At 39.3% G+C, this 17,380-nt stretch overlaps 1 protein-coding gene across 1 annotated transcript; it reads right to left on the reverse strand.

Annotated features, from left to right (window-relative positions):
* Positions 1 to 246: 246 nt before the first annotated feature.
* LOC116463103 (ras-related protein Rab-32) lies at positions 247 to 15,905 on the reverse strand. The gene is made up of 3 exons (XM_032146069.2): positions 15,545 to 15,905; positions 5,440 to 5,717; positions 247 to 747 (listed from the first exon to the last, which is right to left on the reverse strand). The coding sequence occupies exons 1-3, from the start codon at positions 15,792 to 15,794 to the stop codon at positions 598 to 600; spliced, it is 678 nt and encodes a 225-aa protein (XP_032001960.1). The 5' UTR covers positions 15,795 to 15,905; the 3' UTR covers positions 247 to 597.
* Positions 15,906 to 17,380: the final 1,475 nt, after the last annotated feature.

Here is a 17,380-nt window from a genome sequence, read left to right on the forward strand (position 1 = left end):
AGTGCCATGGTGCAATCATAGCTCACTGTGACCTCAAACTTCTGGGCTCAAGTGATCTTCCTGCCTCACCTTCTTAAAAGTGCTGGGATTACAGGCATGAGCCACCACACCTGGCCTTTCCAAAGTTTTGAATAGAAAATTGCTGAAGAGAAATCTCAAGCCTTTGTGGCTATTAGAATCTAAAAACCCCCCTAAAAAGTGAGGATGCAATAAGATGGCAAAAATATAGACTCAAAACGACCATAAGACTGGAGGGAACATTTTATTACCACCCCAGCACTTACACTGAAAGCTACAGCTTGGAAGGCTTACCAAATCCTGAGGAACTGTCATATAAAAAGATGTTTAAAAGGATGTAAACATTATCTTCCATATGATGGCAACAATGACAAAAGCCTAATTGTCATCTGTTAAGTTACAGAGCCACTAGCAGGGATACTTCTCCCAAAGTTCCATTTTCAAATAAGTGCAGGCGCCCAGTGGTGCTGCCTTTTGAAGTGCCACCTGTGGGAAGACTCACAGCTAACATGACATCCATAACCCATTCTCAGGAACTTCTTCAGAGCTGAGGCACACACAAGAGAAGCAGAAGCCGTATCAGCAACACTGGGATTTGCTCTCTGCTCTCAAGTTCTCTTGATCTAGCTTAATTTTGTCCACATCGTTTTCTTCATTAGGAAAGCTTTGGTGGTTTGCAAGAATCTTCTCCACTAGGAACCGGGCAGCTTCCTCTATGTTTATGTTATCCTGTAATGCAGAAATGAAGAACAGGATTAATTTTTAGGATTAATTCTTAGAATAAGGCATTAAGAGTATGAATGCGACCAGGAAAATTTGTTACAGGTGGCATTGCAAGGGCACAGCTACTTTCCTCTAATACTAAAGTGTGTGCCCACTTAGAGTTGAATGTTAAAGGATAATGTGGTGATGGAAAGAACTCCCTTATTTTTATGAAGGACACCTTTTCTGATGTTCCTATCTTAAACCTTTGCCACTGAGGTTCAATGAGCTATCTTGATGGTTGAAAAATGAATCTTTGCTCTGGGCTGCAATTCATATAATAAAGCCATTCCAAATAAAAAAATTCCTGCCCTTGAATATCTAATTCAAGCAGTCAGGATACACTGTGAAAAAAATTGAAAGGGCTCAAACCACATTAAAATATGATAAAGGTATCATGTTATTTCTCCATCTCTAAGTACAAATTATTCCTTTTAGTTGTCATGCATAAATTAGCCTGAAACAATGCTGTCAGTGCAATGTCCATTAATGACACCCCAAGGAATTATTAGCTGTCACAGCATTTGTGTGGCTGAATTATAAGTTATCATTAAATACACGGCAGGTAACACATTGCAAAAACTGTGCTTATTTTTAAAAATATTTAACTGTTCATTTTTAAATAATTTCAGATTTACAAAAACATTGCCAAGAAAGTAAACATTCCTACCATTCACACATATTTCTCAAATGTTAACATCTTAGATAACCAGAATACAACTATCAAAATCAGGAAATTACATAGTAGTGTTGTATCAGTGTTAGTCTAACAAGCTTACTCAAATTGCATCAATTATCTCAATGCCCTATTTCAGATCCAGGATCATAAGCTGTATTTCACTGTTGTTGCCCTGGTCACTTTTACTCTGGAACAGTTCCTCAGTCTCCTTGCTTTTCATGACCTTGACACTCTCAGTGAGCACTGGCCGGTGAATATACCTCCATCTGTGATGTTCAATGTTTCCTTATCATTAAATTCAACTTATGTATTTTTGGCAGAAATAAAACACAAGTGATGTACCCTGCACAGTTTATCAGGAAGCATACTGCTTAAAGTTGTTTTTGCCAGGTTTCTCCACAGAAAAGTTATTATTTTTCCCTTTGTACTTAGTGCAAATATGTAAATATCCTGTTTCACACCACACTTTTCCCCACTAATGTTAGCATCAATTAATTTCTCCCTACAACAATCATCACTGTGGTGTTTAATGGTGACTTTTTTATTTCTGCCATTCCTTCTACATTTATTAGCTGGAATTCTACTGTTAGAAAGAGGTTCCACACATGTATACATATGTAACTAACCTGCACGTTGTGCACATGTACCCTAAAACTTAAAAGTATAATAAAAAAAATAAAAATAAAAAAAGAGTTTCCCTTCTCCCCCATTTATTTATTCATTTGTTCATTTCTATCATGGATTATTAGTTTACTCTGTAAGTTGAACCCATTATAGTAATTATTTAGTTTGTTGCTCAAATTGTCTCACATGTTTGGAGCTTGTATGGCAGTATCCTGTATCTTTGTCACATGTCCCCATCATTTTGTGAGCATTTCGTTAGTTTCTTGCACAACAAAATATCTCAGGCACATCTTTACTTGACTTGTCCCACCCGTCCTAAAATCAGGCATTTCTCCAGGGATTCCCATTCTTTTTACTGAAGAATGATATTTAAAAACTGAATTTTGAGCACGAGGTAAGTTTAATTGGTTCTGTGGTGTCATTCCTTTTAAGCCCTCTCAGCAGGTATGGCTAGTAAATAAATGTATGTATACACACACGCATCTGTATCAACTTCTTTATCTGTTTACACATATGTGTGTGTACATACATATATCTATACACACTCACATATATATATGCATATACTCTTACACATACACATATGAAACCTGAAGCTCATATTAATCTCTAATCCAATCCAATGCTACAAGGTTCATTATAGCCTTTTTCCTTATTTGTAAAGCCTTTCTCAGACAACAAGAAACCTAAAACAGCTGTGCTATTTACAGGCATCTTTCATAGCACTGAAACAAGCTTTTTATATATTTTTTACCTCCACTCCCAAGGTAAGTGTTAACTTTAATTCAAGTATTGATCTTTTGAATGTCCAAGTGACATTCAGTCCCAGCTATCCCCATTATATCAAATAATTATAAAATTCTCTAACTGTATTTGGAGACAGTTGGTTAAAATTCCAATGTTAGTGTAATTAGTCACATGTTAATGTAATTCCATATGTTAATATTATTAAAGTTTCATTATCTGCCATAAAGGTGAAATGATGAAATTTATTTGCAAAAGTTATCTTTTGCCTATGTTTCTAGTGAAAGTCAGATGACTGCAATTCAAGCAAAAGTCAGATCTGAAGTTAGCTGCTGGCCAGCTCAGAAGTGTACCTATTAGTGACATTTAGGCAGTACTTTAAGCCTTAACTCTAAGATTTTTAACCTAAATTTTTTTATTACTGTTATTCTCTTGGAACACGCCTGGTTTACTGCTAAGGAAATTCTACAGAAGCTGCTTCTATTATATTTGTAGGGAAGCACGGAGCAAACTTGAAACTTTTACTCTTAACCAGTGTTTCACCTTTCACCTCTGCGTGTAATCCTATCCATACATAAAATGAAACCGATGACTTACACAGTCACAAGCTACTAGTCACATGACGTCTTACATCTGGGGGCAAATCTGGATTTATTATCTGAAAGATTAAATAGAGCCTAAAGGGGAATTTTGTCTATCATTTATAAAACTCCTCCACCAAAATGCACACTCGCATAAGCAGTTATATTTACTGCCTTTTTTTTTTTTGTCTTTTTACAGCGAAGCTGGCAAGTAGAGCAAATCACCCAATAGGCATACAGAGCAGAAGGCATGAGTGTCCAGAAGAACACACCTGTAATCCTAGTGCTTTGGAAGGCTGAGGCGGGCGGATCGCTCCAGCTCAGGAGTTTGAGTCCAGCCTGCGCAACATGGCAAAACTCTGTCTCTACTAAAAATACAAAAAGTAGCTGGGCATGGTGGCACATGCCTGTGGTCCTAGCTTCTTGGGAGAATGAGGTGACTTCTCTATAAGAAGGCTTTCTTTCTGTGATTTTCTCCTTCATGTCAGGTTAAGTGCTCACATAGCACTCCTGGGCTTCATCTTTCTTCTATCACTATGTTTTATTTATGAAAGGAAATTTTAAGATGCTATATTTATTCAAACAATTAGCCTCCAGCTTAGGAGTGTACATTTCCGCCTGCAGTAGACAGTCTTTTTTTTCCCAGTGACTCCATCACTGTGCAATATTTTTGGAGCAATCTCCTTTTGTGCAGTCTCTCATTGCTTTGCTTTGATCCTGCAGATCATCATTGGCATCAAGTAGTTTTTCACTCTAAGGGTAAGTTTCTAGTAGAGCTAAACCCAATCTGATAGTAAATATCCAGAATGAGGTGGGTGATTTGGAGGAACAATGATACATACATACATACATACATAAAAACACACATAAACACACACACAAAATCCACAGAACATAAACTAAAAGCTAGAACTGTGTTAAGATTTCAACAAATTTATGGTATAATGTTTATCTGTCATCACAGAATTTTTCAAACATTTCATCATTCTTACATAAATCTGATTGTCACTAACCCCCTTCAGTGAAACTTCCAATGCACGTAACTCCCCCCAAACATTTTATATATGTATAATTTTCACATTTTTCTATATCTAGACTGTTAAGATTTTTTTTTTTTTTTTTAAGATGGGGTCTCACTTTGTCACCCAGGCTGGAGTGCAGTGGCGTGATCTCAGCTCACTGCAACCTCTGCCTCCCAGACACAATTGATCCTCCCGCCTCAGCCTCCCGAGAAGCTAGGACCACAGGCATGCACCACCATGCTCAGCTACTTTGTGTATTTTTGGTAGAGACGGGGTTTCACCACGTTGCCCAGGCTGGTCTCAAACTCCCAGTTCAAGCGATCTGCCCGATCCACCTGCCTCGGCCTCCCAGAGTGCTAGGATTACAGGCATGAGCCACCGTGCCTGGTCACTAGACTGTTAAGATTTTTGAAAGCCAACTTAGTGTTTTATTTTTTCCTTCAGAAAATATTTTATTCAGCTTTCCATAATAGACAAAAGAAAAAATTCTCACTCTACTGTTTATGAAGCATACCACAAATGTTGATACTTTCCGGCTGTTTCAAATCTTTCGTACACAGTTAACCTAAAACTCTTCAAACATCATCTGAATAAATCTCTCCTCTCTGATCTTTTCACATGGTCCTGCATGTGACACACATCTTCACCAGAGGCATCTTCCTATTCACTCAGCCTTTTGTAAAAACCAAAAATTCTTGTGCTTGACAATACCCCCATCTACTCTAGTTGCATGAGAAGTTAAAAACTCCAACTCACAGAAAATGTCATTTGCTTTTTGCTCTAAATAACTCTTTTTGTTTTGATGGAAAATCTGCCCTTCTATTAGCCATTAGCCAATTTGGAAAGCAGTCCTGTTGTGGACTGAAAGAAGCTATAACACATCCATGCTACATTTCTCATTTTCCAGACTTTCAAACACCACTCACATAAATACATCTAAATACTTTACAGTTACAGCTCAGATTTATGAGCCAGAAAGCAAAAGATGCATAAGCAAAGCAGATCTCACCTTTGCAGAGGTTTCAAACCATCCAGCAAAGCCATGTTCTTTGCAGAATTGGTCCATCTGGGAAGGACTCTGGCTACTGTCCTTGTTCTGGTCACATTTGTTAGCCAAGAGGACAGCAGGGATAGGGCTGCCATTTGGAAGATGAACTTTGCTATCCAGATCACTTTTCCATTTTAAGACTGCCTCAAATGTGGAACTTCTTGATATATCAAAGACTACAAAAGCACCAACAGCTTCCTTGTAGTATACTCGGGTCATGTTGCCAAATCGCTCCTGCCCTAGACATAAATATAAGAAAAAATTAAAAACTTGTAATTCAGACAGAGTCTAAATTTAGGTATAACCCCTTTTACCCCAAGAGCAATACTATGAACAAATATCTTCCATTCCACAGCAACATAACCTGGTGTGATCAAGGCTATCCATACAGACCATGACCCATAGGGCAGATGTGTCTGATAATTTGGTTTAAGTACATAATGAATTCGTTTTATGTTCTGTACAACATATTCTCCATAAAAACCAATATGACAATATTTAAAGCTACAAAGTCTGTCATTTATTCCAATTCCTCTCCCCTTAGTCTAAGAGAGGCACTAAAGGAAAACACAAAGCTGGAAGTAGAGGAAGAAGAGACAAGAATAGAAGAAATGAAGCCTGCAGGAAGGAGATAAGTGCAGTGGGTAACATGCTAGTCAAATAGATTAGGGCTGGACATGAGATAAAGTAGTTCATGTTCTCAACTCATCTCTCCTTCTTATCTCTAGCCCATACCCACTTCTGACTCAATATGCAAGATTTCACCCCCTAAGTAGTAGACACATGAAAATCTATTTCAGAACAAAAAGCACAATTGGTTGTGTTGTTACAAGAAGAATCAATTCCAGGGTTCTTCAGATATCATTGTACTTTTCAAATAATTTAACTTATGTCAAACACTTTTGGAAAAATCTTCTTTGTACATTATATAGGACTTTGCAAAGCATTCTCTTACTATCTGCTATTGTACTAATCTTTGGCATAGGAAAGACCCTTCTTTTCATCTGACAGATGTAACAACAGGAAAATGGATGCTTGGCCAGGATTATAGTGGCACTGACTAAAGAAGACAGGACTCGAATCCAGGTCTTCTGACTTCCACACACCTACAGAAGTGGGATGCTAGCCTTTCTGAACTATCTTGCAGTTGCCTTGACTTAGTTACTGACTACAGTGTGAAGGAAAAATGATTGGCAATCAATGCACATCTAAGATGTATCACTCTGTTCTATGATAAAGACACTTTTCTCTTGAAACACATGAGCAACAGGCTTTATCTACATTTTATTGATACATTTTCTCTGCACAGATGCAAAGATACCCCAAAATATAAAATTCTTCCTTCTCCAAACTCTACAATGCAATATAATTTTATATATTGTTTTAGGGAATAATGGAAGAAGAATAAAACAATGGTCAAATGTGAATGGATAATTTAAGGTTTGTTTTGTGATGACTCCTTATATGGTTTAACTGAAGCTGTACTGTAATAGTCCAAAGGTCTAAATTTTACTGTAACAAATGGTCACATATGAAACCCTACTATTATGTTCATATTTTACTGTAATGTAAATCTGACCATTATATAGTTCATTGGCTCATAATGCTGACATTTATAAAAACTTAGATGATATGCCAACTGTTCAAAATCGCTATTCTGCAGAAAGACTATATGCATTGAAATGATTCAGACTCCAATTTCAAATGCAGTGCACACATTACCAACCACTTCCATTTTTATATGTTTTAATTATTGAATATGAAAAGACTAAGCAACAAGATATGATAGTCTTAAATTAGGAAATTGAAAAAGTAAGATTTCAAGATAATTACATTTATATTTACATTTCTCCAGTGAGTCATGATGTTGAACATCTTTTCCTGTGCTTATTTTTTCATCACATACATTTTTTGGTAAACTGTCTGTTCCAATCTTTTGCTTACATTATTAATTTTTTTATCTTCTTCTTTGGGAGTCTTGAGATTTTTATATATTCTGGGTACAAGCCCTTTGTCAGATAAACAAAAGGTAATAAAGTATTCCTTTGGACTATATCTTTAATTTAGAAAAGAGAGTGGGGTGCCAAATGAGTAAAAGAACAGTCAGAAACCTAGAAGTTAACAAAGAGCTGTTAAACTTTAGTGACTGTTGCTTTTTTTTTATTTTGTGAATCATCTGTAAATTTCAAGTATTTCCTTTTATTAGTGAGTCTTATTTAAATATTTACTCATATAACCTTTCTGGTAAGCACAAGAAAATCAGAAATGTTTATGACAAGTAATTTAGAAGATCCTGTGGCTTAAAAATATTAATTCATTTTCTTTAGTTCCCAAGATTAGGATTCAAAATTCGGTGGCAGTCCTGACATCAGAGTGTACTTTTTAAACAACCACACTATAGGGCAAATTAAAAGTATCAATTACATGGTTAAGTAAGTGAAAACAAAAGGCAATGGCTAGGAGAAAAAATGCAAACTGTTTATCTGACAAAGGGCTTGTACCCAGAATATATAAAAATCTCAAGACTCACAAAGAAGAAGATAAAAAAATTAATAATGTAAGCAAAAGATTGGAACAGACAGTTTACCAAAAAATGTATGTGATGAAAAAATAAGCACAGGAAAAGATGTTCAACATCATGACTCACTGGAGAAATGTAAATATAAATCACAACATGACACTTCACACCCACAAGAATGGCTAAAAATTAAGAAGTCCGAATACACCAAGTGTTGACCAGGATGTGGACAACTGGAACTCTCAAAGTCACGTTCATTATGTTCACAGATGCCAAATAAAATGTCAATCGACAGATTAATGGATAAACTATTGTCTAGTTATACAACGAAATACAGCTCAACAATAGAAAGGAAAGGAACAAAACCATGGATACAAGCAACAACATGGATGTATTTCAAAAATCATTATGCTTTATAAAAGAAGCCAGGTCAGAGTGCAGGTGGGTAATGTTACATGAATTCATTCACATCAAATTGAAAAAAGTGCAAACTATGCCAATACGGTAAAAGAAAGCAGATAAATGGTTGCCTTGGGAAAGGCAGGGTATATATATTCCAAAGGGGCAAGAGAAAAACACTTTTGCGATGATGAAAATATTTGAAATATTGACTATAATGATGTAAAAATTCAAATTGTACTGCTTATTGTATGTCAATTATACCTCCATAAAAGTATACAAAATAATACCTACATTCGAGGGTCACTGAGAGGGTTAAACTTAGTCCCTGCCTAAGACTTCCAGGGCAGTTTGATGAACTACAGCCAATGCATAATCCAGCTAAAAAAAGTTTTACTGGAATTCAGTCACCCTTATTTGTTTACATATTGTCTATGTCTGTTTTTGACCTACAATGGCAGAGTTGAGTAGTAGCCACATAGATGAAATGGCCTACAAAACCTAAAACACTTGTCAGGCCCTTTATAGAAAATGTAGCTGACTTCTGTTTTAGGAGGCTAAGAATATTCTATATCTTGAAGTGGAGATGGTATATAAAAATTCATAAATGTATCCACTTAGGGTCTATGCATGTTAAGTTATACTTCAAGTTCAAAACAGTGTAAAATGCCAGGTAAGCCCTGCATAAACGTCAGCTATTATTAAGTGCTCCACAAGTTTATTGCATGATGAAAGCCTGAGTATGCTTTTTAAAAATGGCACATTAAACATGTGAAAGCTTTAAACTATTAGCTCGTTATGTGCTATACCTTGTAATGGTAAAAATGGTTTGCAGAGAAAAACAAACTTGATAAAAGTCCAACTATACCAGAGATTCAGAATGCCAAGCACCCAAATTCAAGCAACCTCAGGCAAGAAACTTTTTTGGCTTAACTATGCCAACTGGTCTCAGGGATCTTTAGGGATCACTAAGTCCTCCTGGCTCTAACATTGATATTTCAGGTTCCCGTATTATAACTTGAATGTTATACCGATTTTCTATATATTCTACAATCACTGAATCCAGACGGCAATGGGAATAAAATGTAAATAACCTAGCATCAAAAGGCCAAGACCATGTATTTAGGGAAATGGTTTATTTTCTAAAATAATAGTAAAATATACTTTCTATTTTAATGAATTTGTAATCTCTTTTTAAGAAATTCTTAACTAATTCATTAGTGCTTCAGAGATGGTAAAGCAAGTTAAAAAACAAAAATTTCCAAAACACATGAAGTTTAATTAGGGAGTGGGAAAAGATAAGATGAATTTAAAATAATAATTGTAACATAAAATTAAGGGTTGCTCTCCAAAAACCTAAGTAGGTGTAACCTATATTTAACTATGTTGCTTCAAAGATTTACAACACATAGATATGCTAAGTTCCTCCAGTTGTAAAACTAACTTAAATCACGTACAAAGTATCATTTTTGCTCATCTACCACCTTTTGAAACTGAGATTAAATAAATCTGTAAAGTAAAAGAGTAACAAAACTGAATGAAAAAAATAGAAAAACCACTACAGATGATGCTTAAGAAAAATATCTGGATAGAAGTGAGCGAAAATAATGGGGAAGAGGAGAATACATGGGCATCTGTTAATTAGAAAGACTGTTAGAGCCTTAAACTAAACTCTTGCCATCCATTTATTTTCATCTGGGTCTGTCTTTCTCAAGATCAGTAAAAGAACAGTGAAAAGACTAGATATTTGCAGCCTACTCAACTATTAAAAAGCACAAAAAAACTTTTGAAAATATAATTGAATAACAGAATTCTAAAGCAACTTTATCTTGTTCTTTTTTCTCACCCTCCAGAAGTCTCCCCAAATTTATATCTATGCACTTCTTTCACCATCCAAGAGAAGATCTCTACAAACTTAAGATAACTTAAACTTGCGGACGTAGCCCACTCTCTATTACTTAAGTGTTGATTTAGTGTGAAATCCTCATTATTTTAAGGAAATGCTATTCCTAGGCTATAAATCTGAGACCTTCAAATTTTCCTTCTTTGGAAGAGTACTTTAATCTCTCAATCTTTAGTAAGTGCCTAGGAATATGTATTAATTGTGCTTTGTTTTTCTGTATTTTATGATGTTTTGACAACTTGGGGCACTGTGGGCCTGGGGTGGGACTGACCCTCCCATGGTTAGCGGTTAGCTAATTTCTAGAGAGAGCAAAGGAGCTATCTTAGAGCACAACTTTGATATGTACACCGTATCAGTCAGCCCATCAATCCTAAATCCATACCTCCCACCTGTCTCCTTGCACCAGGCTCCTGCAGTCTGGGACACTATCCCGTCCCAAATCACCCCAGGGCCCGATACTTGACAACTAGAGACCACTCCTATCACCCAGACTACACCAAAATTATTCCAACTAGCCAATCCTCAACTTGCTCAGCTTACCTACCCTACCTCACTGGTTCCTTCCTGCAAAAGCCACAGTAAAAGCTCCAGCCCACGCATTTTCCTTGCTCCTTCTTTCTCATGACCAACCCTGCTGCTTTTCCCTGTGATCTTGTGTGGTGTGGCATAATGTGCCCCCACTCTTGGGAACTGTAATAAACTATCTTTCAAATGGCAATCCATCTCCTGATCTGATGTCCCCATCATATCTGACTAAAAACAAAATCCTGGGTACATTTATAACAGAATGAGACTCACTGAAATTTTCATATCAAAAGCTTAAGAAAATTGGAAGGTCAAGACAACATATACATGACTAATTTCATGATAACCAGAACATTTGAAAATTTCGAAAAGTATTTGTGCTGCTGTTTTGACATCAATAAACCAAAATTCTGCTATCCTTTTAAAAGCGTATTGCTTTCATATCTGAGTCATGAAACCTGTCTCCATACAAGTTACTATACCTCTCTGTGTTTAGATTACAGGACCACTAAAACCTACAATTCATTCAACTCAAAAGGTAGAATGGCAAATGGCTGAGAGCAAAGGAAAGTTGTAGAACTTCCTATCTGTGCTCCACTATCTCTACTGCTAACCTGAGCACCTTTTAGCTTATGAGGGCTAATTGAGGCAGTGAAGAATGGTAACATATTCAAAACGGAAGGGCAACAGGACTACCATTATCAGGGGAATTTCCATATGCAGTAATACAAATATGTTATTATGCTGACCAGCTGCCTGCCTGGACAATTGTGAATGGATAGCCCAGACTGTGGCATTCAAAGGTGTCTCAGGACTCAGGAATAGTGAAAGATTTACAGATGTAAATGAGCCAGTAGGCTTTGCTTATAATTCAGCACAGCAATTGAGCTTGAATAAGGCTGAGGATGGCAAGACAGTACAAGAGCCAGATTACCCACATGTAACAAAGATTTTAAAAAGCCTTGTAAATGATTTGGTATGTAATCAGCCACCAATAAACACTGGAAACTTAACTGCAGGATCTGTGTTTAAGATGGAGACTACAAATAATTACACAGACTAATTCCTCAAAGCATGGCTTCTTTATAATTAGAAATATGTGTATATCTGACTGAAAACTACCTTTAAAATCAGGAAAGTGTCAGAGGTAATATTCTAGATTCTTGCTCATGAAGGATGATAGGAGGTATGAAAAAAAGACAAAGGGAGATTACTAGGTATACTAATTGACAAAGTATAAGATGGAGCAAGGCAATCAGGATCCACATTCTATTTTGGATGGGAATTAAAACAATGTAAAATAAGTTTAGGCATAAATTATATAGTTTATATCTTCTAAGCACGCATTTTATGCTTGGGTAAATATCATTTATATGAACTTCAGAGCAGACTGTTCCCAATTTGTCCTTTGGCCCAAAGGAGAGTTACTCATTCAGATTTTTATTAAAAAATGTTGATCCTAAAAAGCAAATCACTCAGTCAATACATGAAGGCTAAAGTATACTAGACCTAAATGGACAAACTTGTTTTTTAAGATTTAACCTAGACCAGTCTTTCAATTTGCCTGAAAAATTCTACAGTGATTAACAGGCAATAAGTATATAATAGTAAACCAAATACTACTTTACCTATACTGAGCATTAAAAGGAAGATCAGAGACATCTCTTGCTATATCTTGAGTATGCATTTATTAAGATCTCTGTAAAGTGTTATCAAAGACTTCCAGATTTTATTATATTTCAGTTATGTTTTGAGCAGCAGTCCCAAAGTACGTGTGAGTTAAGAGATCGCAATTGTCTAACACAAAAACTGCACTAAACTGCATCTGTATTTTAAAGCCAGATTCCTTCAATGCCGTAAGAACAGATTCATGCATCTGAGGATCACAATGGTTCTTAACTTGAAGAGTTCAGCTGAATCTGCTTTGCTACATGTGTAGAAAACATTTGACAATTCTAGCCTATCATACTTGCCAAAGCTTTCAAGGATGGAGATTTGTCATAATTTCTTTACTACCTTGCCCTCTCACTAAAGCGACCAAAGAAAAAAAAAAAAAAACCTAACTAGTAAAAACACCACACCTTAACTTAGTTATGGCAAGTAGCTGGCTCTACCTACTATTTTGCAATCAAAGAATATTTCTATTATTTGAGAATTAAATATGATCCAACTTTGTTACTACATAAGGCAAGTATGCTTAGCCATGGGGGAAGTTTGTGGAGCAGCCTTCAGTTTGCTTTCATTACATCATCATTACTTAATTCAAATGGTATGAGCTGAGATTCACTAGTAGCTCAAATATTCAAATCAAACAGTTAGTAATGTAGTTCTCCAAACTTTAGGCTAAAGATTTTTTGTTTTGTTTTGCTTCTTTTGGTCTCTAAAACAGTTTTTTTTTTTTCTTTTTTTGGTCTCTCACTAAGCTATTTTTCTCCTTCACTTTCCTTATATTAAAATTCTATCTCTGAAAATCTTACTTATAATGTAAGCCTAATAATTTCTATAAATTTACCTCTAATTTTGTAAATTGCTGGTCTGTACTTGCTGTATGGGGCAACAATACCTGTTGAAACAATATCTAACATCCAGAAATCCCTTTTGGAGATCTTAAACTTCTGTTTTCCTTCCTGGTAAAACTCAAGCTTTGGATTTAGTGAAAAGTACAAGGATATCCCATCTAGGCAGATGTGTATCAGAGTCTGATAAAAACTAGATATGACCCCTTCCTGTCATTCGAGGTCTGTGATTAATAAAAAAAAGAAGAGGTGATACCAGAAAGAAAATTTATATCTTACTCCTGCTTTTACTTTCTCAAGTTTCTAACTACAAACACTTAAAAATCTAGTTACTCATACTAATTTACCAGCAGTAGGATCCAATCGTAATTTAATAACAAAATGCCATAATTTACATAAAGAGTAAGGCAAGGTCGATCACCCTTGTAAGCAAGGTTTTAAAACCATCTTTGTGAAAATCCTCAGCTATGCTGCAGATTCCTAGAGAATGACTGTCACATGGTAAGGCAACCTTTAGAATCCATGACTTTGTCAAGAAGCAGAAATACTGCTCATTAGGGTTCTGTGCAACGGCAGGAAGTGTTTCGAAAAAACCTCTGGCTTCAAAGATGACTTTTCAAACGAACTTTTGGTTTTTGGTAACAAAAAACAACAACAAAAAGCTGAGTCCCTGGCTGATTACTCCTTTTTTCTGAGGGACTGAGTTGCATACATTTATTCTCCTATCTGAGGGACAGAAATGTGCTCTTAAATGAATGAGTTATAGGTTACAATTATTTAATACTCTTTCTTATATAACAAGCTATAAATGACAAGAGCACTACCTGGCAGACAGACAGTAGACCTGTGATCCCCCCCAACCACTCTGCTACCAGCCAGGTAGCTGTACCCTCTATGGGCTTCAGTGTAGGGACTGTAGAATGAAAGGCGGCCTCAGGTGTCCTCTAACCCTAAACCAGCTCCCATTCTAATGCTGTACTGCAGACTGTGCTTCTTAACACCTGTAATGATTGAACAGAGTAATTTTCGTACTTTTTTTTTTTTTTTTTTTTTCTGAGATAGGGTCTCACTCTCTTGACCAGGCTGGAGTACAGTGGTGAGAACACAGCTCACTGAAGCCTTGACCTCTCCTAGGCTCAAGTGATCCTCCTGCCTCAGGCTCCTGAGTAGCTGGGACTACAGGCACACACGACCACATGTGGCTAATTTTTTGTATGTACGTATGTATATATGTATGTATGTATTTTGAAGAGACAGGATCTCATTAACAGCCCAGGCTGGTCTCGAACTCCTGTGCTCATGCGATCCTCCAGTCTAGGCCTTCCAAAGTACTGGGATTACAGGCATGAGCCACTGGTGCTTGGCTTGGTACCATTTCTATGAACTTTCCAATAGTTAACATCATCTTAAAACGCCCACTCCCAACCACCACACCAGGCAAAGTTCAGGTGTTCATAAATCAGAGCAGAGGGAAATGTACCCCCTCAAACAGAACAAATGAAAGCAAATGGCAGAGAAACAGTGTATTGAGGAGTGGGGGGGGGCGTGGGGGGGGGGGCGAGGGCACCAGGGATGGGACTAGGTGTTGGTTTAGCAAGAGAGGAAGGAGTGAGTGTAAAGTTTCAGGAAAGCTTTCCCAAATCTTCACGGAGTGTCTGTCCTGGGCTTGCGATGAGAGCAAAGTATTTGAGGAATGGAGTTTCCCTCACAAAGGCCAGTCTCAGAGCCAAGGCAGGTGGTGGAAAATGATCTGGAAAGGAACCTGGCTTTTGGTCTTGGTGGTGTCACTAACTAGGAGTGCAGCTTCGGGTAAGTCACCCAATCCCTCTGAACTTGAGTTGAGGCTGAGAGGCGCCGGCCCGCTCCAAAGCAGCCTTCTCAACTAGTCCTGGTGTATGTATGATACACTTGCATTATTCAGAGTTCAAACTTCTGGAAAAGGCCCCCTGGCCTCCTCGCCTCCCTTCAGGAGAGCGAGCTCTGGCGTGCAGGACCTGCTCCAACTCCTACTGCCCATCCCATCCTCCGGGCCCGACCGAGTCCAGCCGACCGCGTCCATCGCATCTCGCCCTTGGATTGGGCCTCTCTCTTCTCCTAAATGTACCCAGGCAGACGAGTTCAGGCAGAGAAGAAAAAGAAAAGAGGCAGAGAGGAGCCAGGCGGCCCGGCGGGGCTCTGGAGTGGGAAACTCGCGGCCGCGCTTACCCGCGATGTCCCACAGCTGCAGACGCACCAGAGTCCTGCTATCCCAGTTGAGGACCTTGAGGGCGAAGTCCACCCCGATGGTGGCCCGGTAGTGCTGGGAGAAGAGCTGGTGCACGTAGCGCTTGATAATGCTGGTCTTGCCTACGCCAAGCTCGCCGATCACCAGCACCTTGAAGAGGTGCTCGCGGGTCTCGGGCGCCGGGGCGGCGGCCGCCCCCAGGCCGGGGTCCCCAGCTCCGCCGCCCGCCATGAGCGCTGCGGCTGTCGGGCGCGCCTGGGCTCCGAGTCTGGCCCCCTGCCCGGCCTCGCGCTCTGCCGCCGCGCCCCCGGCGGCCGCGGAAACTCCCCCGAGGCCGGCCCGCCCTGCGCCGCGCCCGCTGACGCCGCCTGACAGGTCACAGGACCCGGAACCCGCCAGTGCTCGCGGCCCGGGCGGGGCCGGACGAGGGCAGGGCCTGGCGCCGGCCTGGTGAAGACCCTGCGCGAGGCGGCTCCCGCCCTGCGCCCTTCAAGCCCGGCCGGGCCCAACTGGACTTCCTCTCCCGGGCGGCGCCTCCTGGCGGTCGCGGCGTGGAGGGAGGTCCAGACGCCCGCTGGTGGGCCCCCGGGGAGCCGGCCTGGAGCCTTCATGGGCCCCGGAGGTTCACTGGGGGCCTGAGGAGGCGCCGAGGTCGTTGAGCCCCCTCCGGGGCCGGGGTCGGCCTGGGGGGTCAGCCTGGGTTCCGGGCCCAGCCGGGAAGCCTCTGGCCTGGAAATCCACCTCCTGCCCTACTCTGCCCGCAGGGAGAGCCACACCTGCGGGCCTTGCCTTGGGTCGCCAGCAGCCCCCTTTAGATGGGAAAGGAAGTGGCACCTGACCAGGCCAGGACGGATAACACTGGCCTGGTAGTTCTGTTTTTAACTTTTTGAGTGAACCTCCGTAGGGTTTTCCATAATGGCTGTTCCAGTGCACATTCCCACCACCAGTGTACAAGGTTCCCTTTGCTCCGCACTTCACCGACACTTATTATCGCTTATCTTTTTTATAACAGTCATCCTAGCAGGTGTGAGGAGATACCTAGTGGCTTTTCCTTGTTCATTAGTGATTTTAGGCGCCTTTTCTTATACCTGTTGGCCATTCGTACTTCGTCTGAAAAGTCCATTCAGATCCTTTGTCCATTAGTTAACTGGGTGTTTTACTTATTTATTTTGGCCGAGTTCTGTGAACTTAATGTATTTTGGATATTAACCCCGTATCAGATATATGGCTTACAAATATTTTCTCCCAATCTGTAGGCTGTTTTTTTTTCATTTTGTTGATTATTTCCTATGCGGTGCAGAAGCATTTTAGTTGGATGAAGTCTCATTTATCTAGGTTTGCTTTGGTTGCCTGGGCTTTTGGTGTGATATTGCAAAAATCGTTGCTAAAGCCAGTGACCCAGCCTCCTTCTTCTGGTTGTATACCCAAAGGAAATGAAATCAGGATCTCATAGAAATCGCTCTCGAGTTCATGCAGCATTATTCACAGTTGCGAAGATTTGGAAACAACCAAAGTGTCTGTTAACGATGAATAGATAAAGAAATTGTGATACATATATATGCATGCACGCACGCATATACACGGACGCACACACACACACACACACACAATGGAATATCATTCAGCCTTTAGAAGGCGATCCATTTGCAACAACATGGATAAACCTGGAGGACATTATGCTAAGTGAAATAAGCCAGACACAAAAAGAAAGATAGAAAGATACTGTGCAATATCACTTATATGTGGAATCTTACACACACACATAAACACACACACACACACACACACGGAATACATGGAAAGAGTGGTGGTTACCA

This window comes from Hylobates moloch, unplaced genomic scaffold (assembly GCF_009828535.3).
Source record: "Hylobates moloch isolate HMO894 unplaced genomic scaffold, HMol_V3 SCAFFOLD_27, whole genome shotgun sequence".
NCBI lineage: Eukaryota > Metazoa > Chordata > Mammalia > Primates > Hylobatidae > Hylobates > Hylobates moloch.

Bases quoted from the DNA above. Each gene is read 5' to 3' on its own strand.
- LOC116463103 (XM_032146069.2), bottom strand. From the start codon at position 15,794: ATGGCGGGCGGCGGAGCTGGGGACCCCGGCCTGGGGGCGGCCGCCGCC. The intron at 5,718-15,544 runs GTAAGCGCGGCC...ATTTATGTCTAG, and splicing joins GCAGCTGTGGGACATCGCGG to GGCAGGAGCGATTTGGCAAC. The intron at 748-5,439 runs GTGAGATCTGCT...TCTGCATTACAG, and splicing joins GGTTTGAAACCTCTGCAAAG to GATAACATAAACATAGAGGA.